The sequence below is a fragment of the Typopeltis vanoorti genome, chromosome 12 (assembly GCF_054136105.1).
Source record: "Typopeltis vanoorti isolate ZY-2024b chromosome 12, IOZ_Tvanoo_1.0, whole genome shotgun sequence".
NCBI classification, from domain to species: domain Eukaryota; kingdom Metazoa; phylum Arthropoda; class Arachnida; order Uropygi; family Thelyphonidae; genus Typopeltis; species Typopeltis vanoorti.
The window spans coordinates 16,750,279-16,774,891 of record NC_143560.1 but is presented as its reverse complement, the minus strand read 5'-3'; the positions used below and the strand labels follow the sequence as shown (position 1 = coordinate 16,774,891).

Genomic DNA, 24,613 nt, shown 5'->3' with positions numbered 1-24,613 from the left:
TACATTCCTTAGGTTCTTGCTTCTGGAAGGTAGTGTAAATATGATCACGATTCGTTGCCTATGATGATCACGAAGCACTGCTGCCGATGTTGGTCCACGAGGTTCCACATTTTCTTCTTGGCCTACACTGACCTGCTATGCCGAGACCTATATGCACGATGGCATTCTACTTGGTCGCATAGCCGCTCTCATTCATCTCACCCAGCCCTCACTGGAACAGATCCGAGGCAAAAACTAAAAGGCAACAGCCTTTTTTTTGTGTCAGCAAAAAACTGTATACTCCCTAGATGACCTTCACACGGCACCTCAATTCCTCTGCACTCCGTTCCGACGATTCTCGTTCTTGTCCATGGGAGACCCCCCACACACACACAAGCACAACGTAGGCGCTTGCGTACGTGATGGCCTCAGGTCATGATTTAATCTTCTTATCTTGTCTGGGATTTTAGCCTAATGTTCGCATACTAACACATACTTCACCCATTACTAAATTGCTTCCCTTCCCCCCCCCCCCTTTTTTTTTTCTTTATAAGACATTTGACACTACAATATTCAGAAAATTTCAAATCAAGGATGTTATTATCATTTCATTTACATTCAATTTCCTTTTATTGTAACAATGTACAAGTGTTACATCAAGAATTTAGATTCTTGTTAAATCTGAATGAAAGGTAACACATTATAACGTCTCTTTCATTCAAGATTTAACATTGGTAATAACTAATCTGTTAGCATGGGCAAATTCAAACATCTTTCACCATGGGTGTTACATTCACCCAAGACCAAACATGCCGCACTCTGCCTAAGTCTCATACTCTTTCCCACTTTTGCATTTAAGTCCTCTAAGATATAAAGTATGTCTCTCTTTGATATTCAGTCCAAAACGGTCTGTAAGTTTTCATAGAATTCCTCACTCTCTTCTTCTGATGTATCCGTGTGGGGTCCATAAATTACTACGACTGATACATTGGTAGGCTGAGCCTTAACTCTGATAGAAAGTATTCTATCATTAAAATGGTTATAACCAAAAAGGCTTCTTTCCTGAGCTATCTTCAGTATCACAGCTACCCCATGATGCTTTGAGTCACCACCTGAGTAAACAACTAGCTTACCATCCTGTCTTTTGAAGTGACCTTGTCCGTTACATCTGGTTTCTGTAATTCCCAGGATGTCAATTTTATACCTATCTATCTCTTTACAGACAGTCTCAAGAGTACTCATCTGTAGACCCTTAACGTTCAATGTGCCTATGTAAAATTCCCTTCTAAGATTAATCTTATATGCTCTATGTTGCTCATTCACAATATCACTGACTTTTGTTGGAGACTGTAATATACTTCTCGAACAGGACCTAATCCCTGAATATGGCTCTAATTAATCTGTGTAACAACCGATGCAGCATGAGATGTATTATAAGGCACAACCATAATAGCATTATGAAGGAAAGTTAGTAAATCTGATATCAAAATTGGTGATGTTAATCTTAGCTCTTTACTTTATGCAGATGATGTTATACCTCTGAATAAATGCAGTACAACTTGCAAGATTCCCATACTAAATTGAATAACTGTTGAGATGAATTTGGTTTGAAAATCAGCAATACAAAGACAATGAAAATAATCAGAAACGTTGAAAACATCAACTATATCCTGAATGATGAACTTATAGAATATGTAAATAGACAACAGAATTAGTAAAGCTGGTATGGTAGGAAGTCAGCTGAATAAATTTATATGGAATAAGAAAGAAATTCGTCAAAACAATAAATTAGCTGTATACAAGACTGTGCCCAAACCAATTTTAGCTTATGGATCTAAGAGCTGGGTTAGAAATAATACACTTGATCAAAGAACGGAGCAAGCCTGATATGAGAGTTTTGGGAAAGATTAATGGTTCAACTGATGGCATCAATGGCAGTATCACATTAAAAATGAGAATGTTAGGAAAGAACTTGCCATTGTAAGCATTCAGGGATGCCTATGTTAGTAGAACTAATCTCAGGTGGCATGGTCACTTAAATAGAATGGGAGAGGAAAGATTAGCAAAACTTTTTCTGCCAACCAAGCTATTTGGCAGAAAAAAGATCCAGAGGAAGATCAAGATGTAGATGGATTGATACAGTAAAAAGTGCCTTAAAAGTCAGAAATATAAAATCTGATAATGTTGGAGTCTTGACAGGTAATCAATTAATTTGGAGGAAAATTGTTGATTGGAAGTTAGTAGTGGTGTAACTTTTTCATGTAGTACCACCCTGTCTAAGGATATATATCAGGAATTTGATGATGATGAATAATTATTTTATTACCTTTGTATTATGCCTGACCTCATTTTAATTAGCTTGTTCATTTTGCCAATGCACTGTTATTTTCAGTACAAGTATATCTTGCTGATTTGCCATAAATCTGTGCAGTTTGCATATCCTGTTAATGTTATAGGTTCTGTAAAGGTGCGATGTGATGGAATGTAAATGAGTCATGTGAGCCACTAGAAGTATAACAAGGTTAATGGCACTTAATAAAATTGTCATATTCTTTAATGAAACATTTTTTTATCCATTCCACTGCATAAAAAATATTTCATATAACTGTCATCAGTTATATACAATCACTTATGGAACATATTAATGGTTGTGTTCTAATCTCATTCTGGAAGTTTGCAGACATTGATAATGGTTGAAATTATGGATTTTGGTAATAGGTTTTGAGTAAGCTGAATAATCTGATGAACTACAGCTACTTATTTAGTGTGATAATCTTTTTAATAATTGACACTGGGAAAAAATCATTCTGCCTGGAAGTCATTCATGATAATTGACTTTCATTTAATTTCAAATGATGGAATAAGCCAAATAAATGAAATTAATATCATGAAAATAGCCATTTCTTTGCTATGCTAAGAGTAGAGCTTATCTCAATTGTTGTTTGCATCAGTGGGTACCAAGATTAAATTAGTGTGGAAATGGCCCATGTTATTTTTAAATGTGTGGCCTAATTTAAATTTATCATATGCTGTTAATTTTATATGTGCATTAGTGTAATACTGAGTGTGTTTAACACATGATTACTCCAGTAAGCAAACATGGAAGCATCTTTTAACCATGTGAATAAGTTTAATAATTGACATTAGGAACATTCTACTATAAGATAAATAAGAGTTTAAACATTTAAACACATTGAATGAACATACTAAATGCTCCCTGTGCTTATAAGGGATGCACTCAAGGCAACGAACTACAGAAAACATAAGGATGGAACTAACCTCAGCATTATCATTATCTTCATTATTGTCAATATTAAATCAGTGCCTGGAAATAACCTGTGCTGCTAATTTATCATATGCTGTTAATATTTTAGTAATAACTTCACATCGTGCCCCTTTAATCAAGCCCCTTTTTAAATGTGATGGATTTAGTTTACTAAGAAAAAAATAAAACTTCATTAACCATATGCTCAAAGTGAAATGGAATATTATTATCATTCTTTCCCTCAAAGATTGAAATAAAACCAAACAATTAATGTGGATATACTATTGTTTATAAAGTCATAAATTGTTTATATTGTTTATAAAGTCATCCGAGTTGAGCATCTCGCATCCTGAGAATATTCTGGTTCATCTCTCATTATAAGCCCTGGATTTTTAACACATTTGTTGGGGTGATCAGAATTCTCTCATCACCATCTTAACAAAAGAAAAAACTGCGTGCTGCCACAATTTTATGTTTGCTTGTTGCCAGACATGGTTCTTCAGTTGTAACGAAATCTACATAGGGGAGGCAAACATGTTTGTCTTAATCATTTCATGATTAAGGAGAACACTATATTTGGTTGGTATATTTGAATTACTAAAAGCTGTAATTATGTGAACCAACATTTAATGAGCCATGTGGGATTGGCAAATATAAGGAAGAGAAAGAACAGGTATGATTAGAAATATTTTCATGACTGGCAGATGAATTAGTAATAACTTAGATTTGTGATATTACATGGGTGTTCTAAAGTTATTAGGTGAAGCAAATAAAATAATCATATAAACTCTGGACATGTGTATGTGCATTTATGATAAGTATCATTTTAAAAAAATTATAAGGAGAGGGAAAGAGATTTGTTTGGGAAATATAAATGACCAACCAATAATGAACAGCAGCTGTATATATTTGGTAGCTCATTAAATAATTATCAGGACTACTCGAGTGAACTAATAATGTTGATCAGGCAATTCATCTAGACATGGTAGGAATACCCATTGGTGAAGCAGCAAATCATCTTGTACACTTTGTTTTGCTTGTTATGTGTATTTATTTCTGTTTTATTTATATTTTGCTTTGTTTTCTAAAAATTTTCTTTTATTCACTGATGAGCAGTATACACTTTTTTTTGACATTTTTTATGTAATATATACATAAATAATTCCCCATTGACATCAGAATTATCCACTCTTTCACAAATTCTACATTCGTTACATAATTTTTTTTTTGGTGTGTCATCAGCTTTTCTGTCAAGACTGGAATGAAAATGTTCTGATAATGTGAAACACATTTCATCCTCAACAGACACTATACTGCAGAATCATGAAAAACGACTAGTTTTATTGTATCGTTAAATACAGTACAGTGACCTTTACAGTTTATGTACTATATTTAGTAATGATTAGTGTAATTAGAAATGGAATGACACTTTATAATAAAAAAACATGTTCCATCCCACATACACCATGTTGCATACATGCAAGCAAAATAGTTTTATTGTGGCACCAAACATTATCTAGCTAAACACATTTGTTCTATCATCCTCTTTCAAATTTTCAGTTGCAGAAAATACATCATAACAGCTGTAGTCATTGAGTGCAGAAAGAAAATGATTCATATAAAGTAAAGAAAGATATATATACATGTGCATAAAAATGTTAAATCAGGTTTGAATTGTATTTGAGAGTTTTGATATCATCAAGACAGTTCACGAATACTAGTTTTACAAATAAAATCCTACCAAAAGAGCAGCATGTGTGTAGTAGAAAGTGAATCCCTGCAGGTGGTGCCCATGGGTGCAGACACTACTCAGTGTGAACTTGTCAAAAAAACATTTTTCCAAATGACATGCCGTTATTTGATTCAGATTTAATGTTCTATTCTATGCACATTGATTACAAACTTCCCAGATTTATAAAATCTAAAAGTAGCATTATTCCCTGAATATGAATGTATATATGCATAAAAATATACGTACAGTTTGTGAATGTTATTTTTAATACACCTTATTTTATGTATATTTGTTATCTCTAGGAGTGGAATATTCATTTTATCCATGGGCAGAGTAAACAGAAAAAGGTTTCTAATATTATGGATAAATGGATCCTGTCATTTACAGAAAGTTTGGTGTTATTTATAAAACAAGAAATGTCTGGTAAGTTATTTTATCTCATCTTTCATATAATATATATTAGGCCTAATGGCCTGTCTTTCTGCATAATCTGCATATATCTGTTGGCATGTATGCAGCAGAAAAAAATAAGAATGAAGAATTTATTGGAGTTTTGTGAGACAACTTTTCCTCCAAATCAGTCTGTTACTTGTCAAAACTCCAACATTATCAGATTTTATATTTTTATCATGTAAGGCTTTTTACTGTATCAATCCACCTATATCTTGGTCTTCCTCTGGGTCATTTTCCTGCCAATCTGGCAGAGAACATTTGTTTTGCTAATCTTTCTTCGTCCATTCTGTTTAAGTGACCATACCACCTAAGATTAGCTCTGCTAACGCATTCCTGGATGCTGACAATGTCAAGTTCTTTCCTAATATCCTTGTTTTTAATATGATATTGCCATTGATGCCATCTGTTCACGCCTCTAATCTTTCTCAGGACCCTCATATCTGTGGTCTCAAGTCTTTGGTCAAGTGTTTTACTTCTGACCCAGCTCTCAGATCCATAAGTTAAAACTGGTTTGAACACTGTCTTGTATACAGCTAATTTAGTATTCCGACTAATTTCTCTCTTATTCCATATGAATTTATTCGATTGACATCCTACCATACCAACTTGGCCAACATTGATGCCACATTACTCTATTTGAGATGGACTGCCATTCAAGAAGATTAGCCTCTTATTTTGTGTTGAATACTATGGCTACTCCTTTTCCTTGATTGTCATTGCCTGAATATAACATTTTGTATTTATTGCTCAGAAAGATCTCACCAGTTTTTGTCTTTTTTGTTTTAGTCACTCCTATCATGTCGATCTGGTACTTATCTAATTCTTCAGCTAGCTCCATTTCTTTGCCATTCAGGCTTCTTATGTTGATAGTACCGATCTTTAACTCTGGTGATGTTGAGTTGGGGTGTGTGTGTTCAGAAAATGGAATGTAGCATCTGAAATTTTAGTTTCTTGCTTCCCTGTTCCCTTCTCTTTTTTTATATGGTTATTCAAGGTATGTTTTTCTTCTGCTTAAAGAATTTATAAATTTTTCTATAAACTGTATGATGTCTGTGCATTTATTTTGTTTAATATTTCCTTAATGAATTAGTTTTGATTTCCTGCTATTGATTAATTTAATTTTTTTATTTTTTTTTATTTTAGCTTATCGTCTTTATACTGTGGTTCCACGACTTTTGAAATTTGTGGATCAGTTGACTAATTGGTATGTTAGAATGAACAGAAAAAGATTAAAGGTAAGGAATAATTTTTAATCTTGGTAATATTAAATAACCATTACTTATAATATTAGTTTATAAACAAGAAGTGAAAAAAGTTATTTGGATGCTCAATAATTAGACAATATGAGGACATTGAATCTCCATTGTAGCAAGTAGGATGTCGTATTTGCAAATAAGTTGGGAAACATTAAAATTAGCCACATTTTTCTGCAATGTTGTACTACTTTGGAAATGCATGTTTCATAGAACTTCTTTTGGTATTCCATTTGCTGCTATCCTCATTTTCAACCTAATTTTCTCAGAAAAACATTTCTGATGCACATACTGTACAGCAGCTATTCATCACTTCTTTACAGTTCATCACCAAACTCATAGCAGAAGTTGTTCTTACTCTTTATTCATTTCTTCTATACAGTGCTACTTTGAAACACCTCCACTCCCTCTTCCTTTTGTATTTCATAAAGAGTAAACATGTAGGTCTTCAGATTAAATGTTAAGAAGTATCTTCCTGTTTCTGAACTTTCTTCCCGCCATGGTACTAAAGACTATAGGTTTAATAAATTATAGTTTGACTTAAATATCAGTCTATTGCAAAGATAACAATGAACAGTTTTTGTAATATCAATCCTGCACACTAAAGGTAGAAGTGCTTCATATGGCACTTCTACCTTTACTTACTGTGAGATATAGTTTATTGACATTTTTCTTGAAGAGTTGGAGTTTTTAGTTGTTAAGGAACACTTCATTAGGAAGGCTATTACAGAGATAGATAAAAGAGGAATAGGAGAACCAGGTTCACTCTGTTTGCAGTTATACTGAAAAGGGATGTTGGTCAACTGCTGCTTGAGTTTTAACAGGCCCAACAGAAAGTGAAAAAGTGATTTCGAAGACCATGGAATTATCTAGAAAACACAGAGCTTACCCTCCTTACTGGCCAAGGTGGATGAAATAATGAGACCAAATTGCACTTCTTATCCATGTTATTCAATGGGTGTTACAGAATTGTATCCAGATTTAGCTGTCAGTATAAACATCATGGCCGGTTGGGGTGTTAAACAGTGTGTCCATGAGAGATTGATGATACAATAAGAGAAGGATTGTTTGAGCAAATTGCTTTCCTCTGGACAGTAACAAGAATTTTTAGATAGGTTTTAGGTTTACCATCCCAAACATGAGCAGCACCATTATGATGAGCAGATTTCAGATTTGTATAGCATTAGTGGATGGGTGGAAATAGTACCTTGAGTGGAAAAGAACACCTAGTATTTTAGGAACTGAGGAAGGTATTGATATGATATGTTTATGTTAAGAGAAGCTAGAGGTAAATATCACCCATGAAGCAAGATGTCATCCTGTCTGATGATTTATGTATTATTGAGATTAAGGATAGGTGAAGCCAAGATCCCCTTTTGTAAGAGAGAAAAGTAACAGTAATGTAAACTTAATCATGTAATGCTGTCATAGTAGCCTCTACACTCCTTGAGGGTGTAGAGGCTACTATCAATTTTTTTTTTGTCAAAACAAAAATTGATAGTCTCTGAGCATGTTTATTACTTACATTTGGTATTTAATATAAGGTGACATAGGTATCTTTAAGTCCTTGGATATTCCAAGCCTAAAATACTGCATTCGTAATACAACAGTTGCATAACTATTTTGAGTTACCAATTTTTGAAGCTCTATAGTGTGTGTGTGTGTGTGTCATTGTGCAGCAGGGGAAGCAAAGTTTACAAGTTAGCTGACATGCTTTGAGGCAGTGCAGGAAGATAAGAATCCTCATTCCAAGACCAATAAACTTATTTTTTAATCTTTAAAGGTACCTATGGCATAACTATAAATGTAACCACAGTAATTAACTTTAATGAAATGAAAGTACAGATATTTTGTACTGAAAATAGCAGTACATCATCACTGCATAGCAAAGCAAAGAAACAGGAATACAAAGTACATACAACAATCAGTTTACCAATTAAAAACAGTTGCTGCATACTAGAAATTAATATATTAATAAATAATATTATTAAAAAAAAATATTTTTGATATTTAAATGAATTTAAGGGAAGGTATGATAGCTGGTAATTTACAGCCTCCCTCGATGAGTCCTTGACTCCCTGGAAGTCTCAGATAATAATAATAATAATAATAATAATATTTACATAAAACGAGAATCTCCTAAACTTTTGGGACCGAGAGATAATTGTTTTGATTCAGATTCGACAATGTAAAAGGGCTTTGAAAAGGCATTCATATTTAAAACTGCTTCTATGTTGAAGATGATCTTCATCCCTGGATACTGTGTTTAGTGTCAGTACTGTGTTATGCCAGACCAGACTTTTGAGGTTTCATGTATTCAATATAATACTGATGTTCATTAATAATTCTGTTTTCCACAGAATGGCCTGTCTGCCCAAAATATGTCAGATTATATAGAGGTAACAATAATAGAGGTAACACTTTGTCTTTTGTAGATAGCAACAGATGAGAAATTTTGTTGATAGGAAAATATGTGAGAATAAGGTGATACTTCTTCAAAATTCTACCAGTAAGTTCAGAGATAACAGAAATGCAAGTGAATGAAACCCTGCAGTCTGTTGAAGAATCCTTAGGTGTTAGAACATAGGAGTCAGTTATCTGCTAGATTTGATGAGGGTTGCAACCATTAAATTCCATTAAAGTTTTGGTAGTGAGAAGTTCTTGTTGTAAGCTTGAAATAGAGCGGTATACATTATGTTCTCTATTAATTAAAGACTTGATTTTTTTGAGAGGCGTGATGAGCAGACTTTGATTAATGTATCTGCCAGTAAAGGTAGGTTTTCAATAAACACTAGTTGACAAATTACCAGACAATGTGTGAATAAGAAGGATGTCCAAGAATGGTAAACTACTATATACAAAAGACAGATTGTCACCTCTATCATTAGCTGGTGTTTACCAGATACCTTGTGAATGTAATTTGACATACTTTGGATAGACAGGACATTCTGTGAAAAAAGAATTAATGGACATCAGTATTATATTGAATACAAGAAACCTCAAAAGTCTGGTCTGCACAACATAGTATTGACACCAAACACAGCATCCATGTAATAAAGCTCGTCTTCACTATAGAAGCAGTTTTAAATATGATCTTTTCAAAGAAAGTTGCAAAATCCTTTTACATCAGCCAAATCTGAACCTGAACAATTGTCTCTCTCTCTCTCTCCCAAACTTTTGGGAGATTTTCATTTTATGTAACCATCAAAAATAGTTTAAATATTATTTATCAATATATTAATTTCTAGCACAAATGGCAACCATTTTTAATTAATAATCTGATTGTTGTATTACCTTGTATTTTGTTTCTTTGATATGCTTCTTTTTTATGCACTGATGATGTACTGTTATTTTCAGTATGAAATATCTGTACTTTCATTAAAGTTAATTAGTGTGGTTATTTATCATGTAATTTGTTGTTCAATAAACTTATTGACTTTTTGGTCCCTTAATGGTTACACTAGTAGAAAAATTTTTTTTCTTTGTTATCCTAATATAGATTACTTGTTTCTGTTATACTTTTAGTTATTTGGTTTTGCAGATAGTATCAATTTATCAGCTAGTTATTTTTCATGTAGTTCTATCATATCCTGTACACCTCTTGAGAGTATGTGGCAGGAATTTCATGATGATGATGATGCTTCAGATCCTGTTTACCCAAAATATAACAACTTTGTTGTTATATGAGGTTAAAAGAACAAAGTAGATTAGCAATTTTAGTAAGGGATATTTACATGTGATATGTAGTCATATTTCTTTTGCCTTTTACTGATGTATGTTTTTTTCCCCACTTGTGGAGTATTTTTTATGTGGATCCCACTTCAAAAAGGTGTAATCCTACAGACATCCGTACTATGGGTAAGCTGAGGGTTAAATAATCTGAAAACTCTGCTCCAGTGATCAAACATGAACTTTTTCAAATCACTCCATGCCTCCAGTATGCAGGTGGTTTCACTCTAGACAGCAAAAATTATCTATCACCAAAAAGTAGAGTGATTATTGCTTAAAGTTTTGCCATTTAACAAGATAAAATTGTTACTGTTTTTGAAAAGTTGGAATTGATTTTCCAATTCTAAACAAAATTATTTTCTTGTCTTGCAATTTTTCTGATGATGATGATGGTATTAGATGAAATATATATTTTTGCCTATCAGATCTCTCTCTCTCTCTCTCTGTGAGGGGAAAAAAAAAGTTCGTATCACACCACTTTTGCTTGAAAGATTGAGTGTGGTTGTGTAAAGTAATTGTTTAAAATTGTAAATTACTGATTTCTGCTCCTTGAATGCTTGTCCTTTATTTCATTGTTTATATGAATTTATTTTTCACAAAACAAATTTACCTATCTTGGCTTCTCAAGTAGGAAAATGCTTACCAGTTCTCTCTGACTTGTTGATAGGGATTTGCATGCTTGTTTGTATTCGTGAAAGCAGATTATCTATTAAATCTGGTTTACTTGATGTCTAGTAGGTAAGGCCACTTGTCACATATATCTTAATCAATAATTGTGTTTAAATGACTTTTCAGTAATACTTATTGAAGTTTTTGTATAAATGGAGATATTCTATATATATAAAAAGATAAGCCAAAATTTGAAATGTTTTTATGTCACGTTTTTTGTCTCTTCATTGTTTGAGCTGGGTTAAGCTGATAAGCCGAAATTTGAAACGTTTGACATCCAACAATGTGTTTACCTTCATGCAATAACAATTTGTTGGGCATTTCAAAACAGTGGAGAACCGGCTTACCAACCTGGAACTCAGGGTGTTGGGTGCTGTAGGTGCGGGGGAGCAGAGTCCCCCCCCTTAGTATATATATATACAGGGTGTTCGGGATAAATTTGACATATAATTAATTATATTTTTCCGTAAGTTACATGTATTAACACACACTTCTCTTCATTTAAAAGTTTGGACCCTTCTTCATTCATATACAAGATGTCCGAAAGGATGGATAGCTGGAACCCACCTGAATCATGGAAGAGAATAACTTGTATCATGATGATTCGTGCCCTCCATCAAAATAAGGATATTACGACTGCTGCCCAATGCTCCCTGAATACAGTAAAAACAATCAGGCACGAACTAGAGACTTGCAATGGTGACTACGAGGATGTAGCAAGAAGAAAGATCCCTAGCAGACGATCTGATTGCGTTCGTACAGCAGAATTCCTCGCAAATCTGCAGGAACAGGTGTTGAAGAACCCTGGCATTGGAATTCGGGCTTTGTTCGTGGAGTTGCTAACTGTAGTCAAGCCCTGGATAACAAGGGTAGCCAATGGTAGGCCGTATGTATGGCAGCAGGATTCGGCCCCTTGCCACACCTCTGGGAAAAGTCAAAAATGGTTGTCTGAAAATTTCTACGACTTCACCAGTCAAAATGTTTGGCCTCCAAACTCCCCAGACCTTAACCCCATGGATTATTTTGTATGGGGCGCAGTTGAAAAAGACACCAATCGCACTTCCAGTAATACAAAAGCCCAGTTAATGGATAAAATTAAAACAGTTTTTGCGGCCCTTCCCAGGGAGACTGTAGCATCAGCTTGTTCAAGGTTCCGAAGCAGAATTGAAGCTGTGATCGATGCTAATGGTGGTTATTTTGAGTAAATCTTGTTGATAGTATTGTAATTAACTTTGCCTGTAATGTTTTTTTGTCAATTCATTAAATTTAATAGATACAAAGAAGATTTTCTTTTTCCTTACGAAACTGTCAAATTTATCCCGAACACCCTGTATATATATATATATATATATATATATATATATATATATATTTGTTAAATTTTAATGACTAAACGCTGATGAACCCAATTAACTGATTAACATCGATAGAACACTACTACTAGTTTTGTCGGGAAGCTGACTTCGCCATGTGTCACAACATAAAAATATGTAAAATGGAAAGCCCATAAAAGCATTGCATTTCCGCTATAACGGAACATGACAATTAACTATGATAAAAGTTTAACTTGGAAACTGAGTTCTAGTTGAAACGTCACATACATGCATGCATGTGAATTCACGTGTGCACCAGTAGTGATTGGTGGAACTATGTGAGTCTGGCAAACTGTAACTTAGGTTGCTATTCATGTGGGAGGAATCAAGAACTATTTCTTTCAATTCCAGTATTCGTCTCTCGGGTTCGTTGCAACATTTCTAATGAAATGTTGGTGCCCAATCCCCCGAGTTCCAGGCTGGTAGGCCAGTTTTTGAATTTATTGAAATTAAAAACTACGACTTCTGTGTTATTTTTTAGTTTATAATTTTAAAAAGATACAAGAATTTGAAATTCTAACACTATCACATTAAAGTTGGATAAATTCAGAAAAGAATGATACCAAACATATATATGTAGGATTTAAAATAGGCCCAATTTAAAACGTGATATAAAAACGTTTCAATTTTCGGCTTACCTTTTTTATATATATAGAATAAGTTTTCACTGTTAAATTCCATTGTGTAAGCCTATCTCATTATAAATAGGGAGAAGGAAATCAGGATGATTGTTATGCTGCTCTGAATACTCTTTTCAGTGTTCTCTTCACATTAATCAAAATGATGGTAAGTGAGAGTTATATATCATGTTTATATTTTTAATTATATACTATTAATGAATATTGTCACATCTAGTAAGAGTGCGGAACTTGAAAGTTGCAGGCATTTCTTCTATTCCAGAATCTATAACAGTAACCACAAAGTGCTCTTAGCATAAATTGAACAAGACTGTTTTGCATAGAATTCAGTCTTCTAACCATGAGAAGGCAGTTGCTCATTAGAAATATGATGATCATTGCCAGCAGCTTTGTGTGGTGCTAATAGCTATTTAAAAAAATATATGTATAAATAAAATTATATAGTAGAAAAATGTAGTCCTTACATTCCTCATACTCTATTTCCAGGAATGGTGATTCCTTATTTTACCTCTCTGACTGCTTACTTAAAGATTTTACTCACTTTCAATATATAAAATCTTTTTACCGGCTTGTGTTGCTGCATTCTATTAATCTGTTCCCATACATAACATTCTACAGGGCTGATAACATCTTGATTGCTATTGCTTTACTGTTTGCTGTTCCTCCATTTTCTGTGTCATTAGAGATCAGATCTGAGTAGAGTAATTCAGATGTAATTGTAATACTGCTTGTAATAAACAGACACTACTATTTCATGAATTCTTACATGTGATTGTAAGAATAAGGAAACATGGCTGTTATGCTCTATCATTTGTACTATCTTAATTTCAGTTCTTTCCACTATTTTTCCAAAATGTGTAGTTGCTAGGTTTTCAGAGCATAATACCTTCACTATGTGCAACATGCCATAGTTGTGCATTTGCTGCTTTCAGTCTATGGCACACTGAACAGCAGAAACTCAATACTGTGACATATACTGACTGAATAGCAGAATCACTGAACAAAGATCCATCAAGAACACAGAACATGCTGTATATATCCAAACAGTGCAGTAGTAGTCTGTACCATATTATTGTTTCATTTCACAAGTAGACCCTTGTGGATCTACTTGTGATATCTTCAATTCAGGTGACATGAAAGGGATTTTACCATTTTTCATGTTATCTGAATGGAGGATGTATCTTTCTCAAAAGCACTTACTAAAATCCTACAGGTTTAACTGGATTGAGATTTGGTACATTTACCAGTCATTCAAAATGGATAATGTAATCCAAGAGTTTTTCTAACCAGTTTCTTTACATTGTATCATAATTATTCTGGAAAACTGCATCACTTTTGAGAAATATATGTTGATATGCTAGAGTTCATGTGGTATCCATTGAGCTACTGGTAGACACACACACACGCAACAGTGATACATTAGTCTATATACAATACAGGTTCTAATTTTGACCACTTAAACTTACCTGCTAGCCTGGATGTCAACCGTCTATGAAGGATCCATGAACTTAGTTGTACAACATGTATACTCTTTCTGAATGTTGCAGAAATAACCATGACTCATCAGATTCATGCATTGCCACATCAACTATGACAATCATGTCATTTAGTACAATCGGTTGGGATTTTTACTTATGATAAAGATCCCCTTTCTGTTGTTGCTAAGGTTTGTTTGCTGGTTTGGTGCCATCCTTGTGCTCCATCCAATATGAGCCATGAGCTGTACTGGTGATGGAATGTTTAGTTATCATTCTGTTCCACATCCATGATACAACCTTTTGTCATGGCTGCATCTTTACAATTTGTTACACAACGTATAAGTAACTGTTGCTAGCTTTTGGTTCCACAATACTTTTATACTGCATTAGACTAGGTTTATCCACTCTGGATGCAAATTGATAATTCAGTCTTATGTTAGTGTATTTGCAACAGAAAAGAAGTGGAACTGGCATAAGAATTAAAGAAATGCCATGCCATTGTTTTGGTGTTAGCAAAACAAAGAAGATAGAAGCAGGTGAAATTTTTTAAAATACAAAATGTTCTGTTCAGGCAATAACGAGCAGGTAAAGGAAGCAGTAGCTATAGCATGCAGCACTAAACATGAAGACACTCTTCTTGACTGGAGTGGAGTGAAGTGGAGGAATTTTTTGACACAATAGAAAAGGCAGCTGACATAAGTAAAAACGGAAAAGTTGATACTTGTTGAAGATCTGTTAACCAGACATACAGAAATGTTTCTAGAAAATTTGGAGAAAAGAACAAACTTAATAATAAGTACTCTGCTGTATATCTCTTCAAGATATTGACTAGATTAATACACTGTCCCAACAGAAGATATGCACATGTGGAGATTTGGTTATTTTGTATTATAGCCAAAGCAGCTCAGGCTATGAGGCCAGATTGAGAGAGAGAAAAGACATAAGAAATAAAATTTTCAGTGACTGTTATTGTTGATAGCAATATTTCCACGGTGATTCAGTCCATAGGAGCATACAGAGGATTAGATGTGGGAAGTGATCACTATTTTGTTTTCAGAATGATAAAAATTTCATGTGGGAAAAAAAAAATATATATATATATATATATATAAGAAAGTTTTAAAAGAATTTCAGTGGAGTAACTTATGAAAGTATAGTTCAAAAACAAGAACCACACGTTGGAATCTCAGTGGCAAACTCTGAAGAAAACATTGATTTATTCTGCTAGGGCAGTATGTAGTGAAGTCATTTGCAAGGATAGAAAAATCAAAACTCCATTGGAGTTAGGAAATTAAAGGCACCATAGAAAAGAAGAATGTATATCAAAAGTTTCTAGCCACTAAATTAGCATGTGCTTAATAGTAGGAATGCAGAAGGAATAAAGCAGTGTGTAAATGTAGCTAACCAAAAGTCATAGGTTGGTTATTCTGGAGACATTATTAAAATAAAACAAGAAGTTCAAGAGAAATAAATTCAAAAGTGTGTGTGCATATATATATCAATAATTGAGTATCAAAAACTGGTGATGTGGAAAGACAGCTAAGTGGATAATATTCAATGCAAATGCAACAATGATAGAGATAGAAAAGTTTCAAAAGTGTTGCAGTGCATAATTCAGAAGGTTAAATTGCAAATGATTGAGTAGAGTTCTCATAGTACCCATCTCTCAAAAGGGAACTAAATCCGATTACAAGCATTACAGAGAAATTTTCCTGCTGAAACCTTTGGTGGGAAAGTTTTGTGCAAGTATAAGAACAGTAAGAAAAATAGGGGAAGAGAAACTGGGAGAAGAAAAAGCTGGTTTCACACCACATGTTTGAGTTGTCAGGATCAGATTTTTACCACTAAGATAAATAGTTGAGAACTCATCTGGTAAGGTGCCAAGAAAAAAACTGTTCAGAAATCATGGTATTACATTACATAGTGCGAAAGACACCATTTAGAATTGAAGGAGATACAAGTACAGTCATCTCTCAACTTATGTCGGGGTTCTGTTCCATCCAGCAGGACGTAAGTCAGTCAGACCTAAGTCAACATTAAATCAACAGAGTTATAGGGGGTTAGGAACTTAACCGTAATAAGTATACTGTCATTTAATTTTAAAACCTTATAAAACTGTACTGTGCATTACTGCCACTATAAAACAGGAGAATAATCAAATAATTCTTCCTCCACAATCATATCTTCATTACTTTCCCTATATGAACGACCAGGCTGCAGCTCTTTTGGTGTAACATTTTTTTTTTTTTTTTTTTTGATGAAAATGTCCAATTTGCTTTGCAAATAAACAAGCGCATCATGTACTTTCCTTTCTACTAATAAGTAGTGTTCAAAATTGGGGTCCATGTCTTCAGCCATCTTGAGAACATCGCTAACTGCAGAGATAATCATTTGCAATTCATTTCTGCAAGACCCTGCAGAAATGAATTGTTTAACTACTGCTTCTTGTTTCTCTTTTCCCTTTTCTCGTTCTTCCTCTTAGGCAACATATTGTTCCTCCAGTTCAACCAATTCTTTGTTGTTCAACTCTTCAGGGGCACTTTCTATGAGTTGAACTATGTGGTCATCATTTATTTCGAGATTCAGATTGTTTGCTAGGCCCACTATTTCTTCACTTAATTTACAAAGGTCTTCATTTTTTTTGGAACTTCCAAAATCATTCACAAACCTTTTTAATGTCTTTTTCTATATGCCACTCATACATTGAGAGGTCACTTCATCCCAAGCCACAGCAATATTTTTAATAGCATGATAAATATTGAATGCTTTCCGGAATTGCATGAGAGTCTGGTCATTTCCTTCAGTGGCATAAATGGCTTGTGAAAAAGTTCTCCGTAGATAAAAAGCCTTAAACACTGCAAGAACTCACTGATCTATGGTTGGATCAATGAAGTAATGTTTGGAGGGAGAAACATGACCTTGATATTGGGGTGAAGAACGCCGATGTAAGATGGATGATCTGGAGCATTATTTAGAATTAATAAAATTTTAAATTCTACATTTTCTTTTAGACAATACCTTTCCATTCACTCGCATTAGTTGATTAAGACATCATCAAGCAATTTTTGAGTCATCCACAACTTCTTATTGCTCCAATAATGAACTAGAAGCATATGCTTCCTAATGTTGTTGAAGGCTTGTGGATTCTCACTGTGTTATATCACAAATGGTTTCAATTTATATCCAGCCACATTACCCCCTAACAGAATCATAATACAGTCTTTAAGAACTTTGAAACCAGGCATAGATTTTAGCTTTTTGTGGATGAATGTCTCCCTGGGCATTTTTCCAAAACAAGGAGGTCTCGTCTATATTAAATATTTGCTGTGGCAAATAATTTTCCTCTGCATTAATTTTATCCAATTTCTCCACAAGCTCCTTGGCAGCCTTCTCATCGGCACTTGCAGATTCACGATACATTTTCACATTATGCAGCCAAAATGCTGCTCTAATCTCATGAACCAACCGGAAGAAGAATTGAATTCATAGTCATATCTGGCTGTCCTTTCTCATTCAACATGTTGAAGAGACGCGCCTTAGCGGTTATGGTCATAGTGCTAAGGGGTATGTGCTTTTGGTTCAGGTCCTCTATCCATGATGCAAGTAGCTTTTCCATATCACTGATAGGACCTTGTTGTTGCTTCATCACTATCGTCGATTTAATGGAAGCAGATCCTTTCACAGCCTCTGCAATTTTATCCTTATTTTTGAAAATGGTCATCACTGTAGAATGAGACCATCATGTGTGGTCACATTGATGGGCTTACCAGCTTAATATTGTTTTATAACTTGCAACTTCATGTCAACATCAATTGCTCGCCTCTATTTCAGTGATTCTTCACTAGGTTTTTTAATTGGGCATGTAGAGGCCATGTTGCACAAAATATCGCGAAACATTTAATGATAAATACACAAATAACCTATTTCTCAAACAAAAAAAAAAGGAGTTGTTGACGACACTTGCAGATTGCAGTGAGAGGTTGCTGCTGAATGCACATGATCCATTGTTGCTAAATAGAAGCCTTTTTACTTTAGGCTCACTTGCGTCTTGTTTGAAAGTATAGTTGAAAATGTTATTAATTCCCTTATGGATCATGGACGTATCTTCGAATGGACATAAGTTGAGGAACCACTGTAGTTGGATGTAAAATCAGGTGTGAGACAAGACTCCATTCTTCTCCTCTGATTCATCTGTATGTATCACATTATGAGTTACTAGGGTGGTCTGAAAAGTTCTCAGCCTCGACCATAGATGGCAACACTATCGGAAAGATTTTTTTTTTTTTCTAAGTTGGTACATCTGTCATAAGCATCCATTGAAATTATATAGATATATAGATTGAAAAGTCAATCTATCAAGTAGTTTGTTTTATACAACTGTCTGAAGCAAAAGTGTTGTCTGTAACCCTTGGAATAGATAAAATTGACTATCATCTGCAAATCTGATGATAGGATTGGATTAGTGCTAATTAAGAACAGGTCATTTATGTACAGGAGAAAGAATAGGTGGTAGGACAGAGCCCTGAAGTACTCCTATATTGGTGGTGAAGCTCAAAGAGAATGAGCCATCGACCATAATATGCAATGAGCAAACAGAGAGAAATTTAGCCATCCAATCGGAGAGATGGTAGGTGGACAAAAGGACAGCAATTTGTTTAGTAGGCCTAGATGTCAAACATGATTAAAAGCTCTGGAAATGTTAAGAGCAACAATACAAGCTTCTCCAAACCTTCCATAGCATGTGTCCAGTAGTGGGTGATGTAAGCTAAGAGGTCAGCTGTGGATCTTGAATTGCAAAATCAATACTGGCGGTCACTGGTAGGCCTCTAGGAAGTGGAGAAGTTAGTTATTAATGACTTTCTCCATTATTCTGGAGAATACTGAGGTAATAGCGATTGGTCAGTACTTTGACAGTAAACTTCTATCTCCATTTTTTTTTTTTTTTTGAAATATGCTGGATATGTGATTGGTTCCATAAGTACCAGTTATTTATAATAGATTGTAGAGATGACACCAGACAGGTATTAGCTTTGGAGCACAATGTTTGAGAACAATTGCAGAGATGCCATCAGGACCAGGAGACTTTATTTTACTGTCAAAGTTATTTAGAAATTTTCTGCTCTCTTTTAATGTTGAAAAATTACAGCCTGCACATACTGCTGAAATTCCTTTATGGCAGAATTTTGAGGAAAACAGTGATGCTAGGAGGTCAACTTTATCTTTGGGTGAAGTAAACTAACTTAATCCACTCATAATAACAAATTAATTAAAAGAAATCCCAAACAAATCGCTATTTGCACAATGCTATTCTAAAGAAAATGAACTACAGTAAACCTTCCACTATAACAACTCTGATGTTTTCAATGTTTCTACCTATTTTCATATGTTTGTCTCTTTTGTTACCAATTTTCATTCTAAATTTGTAATTTAGAATGAAAATTCTAAATAAGGCAATTTAAATAAGGAATCCAAGAGAATTATACTGGATTTATTCAACAGTATAATATTATCCGCGTAAAATAAAGAGCTGAGATTAACATCTCCAATTCTGACATAACATCTAATGTACAAGGGTGGTCTGAAAAGTTCTCGGCCTAACAAAGAAAAAATGGATTTATAATTTCAAAATTATTTTTATTTTTCAGCATAATCTCCCTTAAGACTAATACATTTATTCCCACGATACTCCAGCTCCACTATCTCGTCCTTGTAGTTGTTCTCAGTAAGATTACAAAATATCCCTTTGCAGCTGCAATCATATCTTGATTCAAAGAAAAACGCTGACCAGTGAGGAAGAGTTTTAGTTTTGGGAAGAGATAGAAGTCATAGGGAGCCAAATTTGGGGAATAGGATGGATGTTCCAACAATTCATAATGCAGATCCGTTAATTTTCCCATTGCCAAAACACAGGCATTCAAATCTAATGTAAACAAATTTCTCCTTTTGCAATCCACCACCCATATACGGTATTAATGTACTACAGGTTGACCAACCAACCTCCTGTATATGGGTCCAACATAAAAAAAATAAAATTAAAAAAACCTTTGTGGGAAAGTGTATTGTTCTGATGAAAGATTTTGGTGTGTACATCACATCACACCAAAAACATGGTATGAACGCAACTTTAAGGAAGCTTGTGAGATCATTATGAACCACCCCAATCTAAACAGCAATAATGGTCTAAAAATCCCATACATATGGAAGGCATAATTCCTCCCATGAATCCTTCCTCTCTAAGAACAACTATAAACAGTACTCTAGAAAATCCAGGATCCTAAATCTGTAATGACTACTTTAATACAGAAAAATAGGACATGTTGTAATTTAATTTTTTTTTTTTTTTTAAATCAAAAATAACAATTGTAATAATAGAAATAGGACATCACTGTTACTGGAAGGAAAACTACCTGTAAACAAGAATGTTTATTCATGAAATTAAAATTAAATTAGCTTGATGTAATTTTTCTCTCCAGAAGTCATGCCAGTGAGTAGCATGTGATCAAATCATTGTTTCTCTAGCTTACAGTTTGAAATGTGACGTAGCTTGTATTGTATATTTATGTATGCTCCAGATGATGATCTTGATATGAAGATCGAAACATCGGGATAATAAAAAGAGTTATTCTAACACAGTTGTAGAATCCATTTGAAGTTTTGTCCAAGTTGACAGAACTTCACAGTTCTGTCAACTTGGACAAAACTCTCAGAGTTTAGCTTGATCCTTTGTCTTCTTCCTGGGTATTGGCTGCTGCCTGGACAGTCCTTTCAGTTCTGCTGTAGAAGTTTTCCAAGAAAGCTTTAGATTGATTCTCCTTCTGGAAACTGGATTGAACAGCCGAAGTTACTGCAATTTCTAACGGCTAACCACACTCTCGTAGCTCGTCTTCACACCTACAGGAAATACATTGAAATAACAGCCTCTTCCCCCCCCCCCCCCCCCGCACCTGAAGTCACATACCTAAAACCAGATCTCAAGATGACAAAAAACCGAGAGCTTAGAGCCCTTTTATATCTTAGCTGACCCTTTGTTCTTCTGATGCAGTTTCCAGGATTACCCACGAGTACAGTGACTTCATTTTGGTTGGGAACATATTTCTATATGACCTTGCAAACTTTTGTCATCGCTAATCTGGGTTAATCCCTAACTTTCCATCTTACATATACTTTATACAATACATATACAATATACATTCATTTATGCAATTTAACATACAATTTAAGATGATAAAGGCATTTTGTTTATTAATTATCTTGAAAAGGGTAAAACAATAACGGGGAATTTTATTCCGATCATTTAACCAGACTAGGTGAAAAAAGTTCATGAGAAAAGACCCAGTTTGTTGAAGAAAAAAAAAAAAAAACATCTTTCATCAGGACAGTGCACCTGCCCACAAAGGTGTTTTGGCAATGGGAAAATTAAGCGATTTGCACTATGTATTGTTGGAACATCCACCCTATTCCCCAGATTTGGCTCCCTCTGACTTCTGTCTCTTCCCAAAACTAAAACTCTTCCTCGCTGGTCAGCGATCAAGAGGTGATTGCAGCTGTAGAGGGATATTTTGCAGATCTTACCAAGAACCACTACAGGGACAGGATAATGGCGCTGGAGCATCGCTGGAATAAATATATCAGTCTTAAGGGAGATTATTTTGAAAAATAAAAATAATTTTGAAATTATAAATTCGTTTTTTCATTGTTAGGAGAGCTTTTCAGACCACCGTCGTATAGCTGACATAGAATCAAGTCAGCTTGATTGAATAGACTGCTTACATGGGAAAATGTCAGCCTTTGCAAGTGCAAAGTTATGTATTTCAGACAGAGGACATTGCATGCAGAGTATTATGATGGAAATTTGATGAAGTAATCAATTCAGGTTGAGACTTTGGTTATTGAAGACCATGAATTAAAATTTAGGAGTCACACTGCTAAAGTAATTTAAGTCATTACATTGTATAACATTTTAAAAAACCGGTAACGCACTGGAATAAGGAAGTTATTTTTGCAATCTACAAGGCTATGATAAGACCACACCTGAATTACTGTGCACAGATACAGTCACCAGCTTCAAGGAAATGGAGAGAGTTGAAAAGATTCAGCAGTGAGTAACTACAATGCTAAGTGGCCTGTGAAATTGTGCATATGAAGACAGAATGAAGGAAGGAAAGTGGTCTTCAATGTTTGAGGAGGAATAGATGGAGGATATACAATAGAAACATGCAAGTAAGTAGAGGAGATCGTACAGTATAGACACAAGTGAGATTATAAAAGGAAATACATTAGGCTTATATGGTTGTAACAATATAAAAATCAAAACTGACTAGTTTTGCCACTGATACTTCTGGATTAGGGCAAAAACGTATACAATAAAATTACTAAAATAAGAGCTAACAAGTTCACATTGGCAAAGTAAAATTATTCAAAATTAAGTGGATATTGAATACCACATTATTTCTTAGCCGAATAAGAAACTCAAAGATAGGAGATCCAATCTAAGAGTTTCATGCCTAATATAGAAAACTATATATTGAATGCCACATTATTTCTTAGCCGAATAAGAAATTCAAAGATAGTAGATCCAGTCTAAGAGTTTCATGTTATATAAACTATATATAAAGATCGGCGAGTCCAAGCGTAAGCCAACACCTGGTAGTGCAATGCTGGGCGACTCGTAGTAAAGGTGGAATAAGCTCCGATCACTGTTCTTAATATTTTCCCATAATGTAAAACACAGCTCCTATGAGATGTCTTATTGTTCTACATTATGAGAGAAGGTCACTACCCAGACTGGTTTTGACCTTTTTTTGGGGTCTCATCAGTGAGTAGGTAGACCTAGATGTAATACTAAGGTTTCAATGGTCAGAACTTATATCTTTACTGTATGAGTTGCCAAAAAAAAGGTGCATGAATACGATTACTAAAATAAGATCCAACAGGCTTCACATCGGCAAAGTAAAATTATTCAAAATTAAGTGGATATTGAATACCACATTATTTCTTAGCCGAATAAGAAACTCAAAGATAGGAGATTCAATCTAAGAGTTTCATGTCAAATATAGAAAACTATATATAAAGATCTGCGAGTCCAAGCATAAGCCAACACCTGTTAGTGCAATGCTAGGCGACTCGTAGTAAAGGTGGAGTAAGCTCCGATTATTCTTAGTCTTTTCCCATATTCGTGCACCTTTTTTGGCAACTCATACAGTAAAGACATAAGTTCTGACCATTGAATCCGTAGTATTACATCTAGGTTTACCTACTCACTGATGAGACCTCATAAAAGGTCGAAACCAGTCTGGGTAGTGACCTTCTCTCATAATGTAGAACAATAAGACATCTCCTAGGAGCTGTTGGAAGTTTATTTTTCACTTGGTTAGACTATAATAAATTTAGTTTAATCCTTTATCCAAGTGTAAGCAAACAAAGTTTGGGCCTGAAAATATCTTCAGGACTGAAGTAAGGTAGTGCAGCACCAGGCAACTCCGAGCAAAGGTGGACCAAGCTCTCATCACCCCTTGTCTCAGTATCTCCCATAATGCAAAGCACATCTCTTTGCAGACATGTATACTGCTATGCATTAAGGGAAGGGCCACTACCCAGACTAGTTTCGACCTTTATTGAGGTCTCTTCAGTGGGAGCTAGGCCCAAGTGGAGATACCAGGCAGAAGCATTAGCAAGGTCATCTCCTCCTCCTATAGGAGCTGCCAAACAGTGTGCCACCTTTTTATTAAATTACTCTGGATTTAGAAAAAGATGTTGGAAGTTTATTTTTCACTTGGTTAGACTATAATAAATTTAGTTTAATCCTTTATCCAAGTGTAAGCAAACAAAGTTTGCACCAGAAAATATCTTCAGGACTGAGGTAAGGTAATGCATCACCAAGGAGTGATGAGAGCTTGGTCCACCTTTGCTCCGAGTTGCCTGGTGTTGCACTACCTTACCTCAGTCCTGAAGATATTTTCAGGTGCAAACCTTGTTTGCTTACACTTGGATAAAGGATTAAACTAAATTTATTATAGTCTAACCAAGTGAAAAATAAACTTCCAA

General features: G+C 34.6%; 1 protein-coding gene across 3 annotated transcripts in view; it reads left to right on the top strand.

Annotated features, from left to right (window-relative positions):
- Positions 1-24,613, top strand: part of IleRS (Isoleucyl-tRNA synthetase) — a 410,216-nt gene that overhangs the window by 263,730 nt on the left and 121,873 nt on the right. For all 3 annotated transcript variants that reach the window (XM_090401998.1, XM_090401999.1, XM_090402000.1), the window contains exons 19-21: positions 5,279-5,399; positions 6,573-6,664; positions 13,162-13,239. In XM_090401998.1, the coding sequence (XP_090258124.1) occupies positions 5,279-5,399; positions 6,573-6,664; positions 13,162-13,239 (291 nt within the window). The remainder of the gene's footprint in view (positions 1-5,278; positions 5,400-6,572; positions 6,665-13,161; positions 13,240-24,613) is intronic.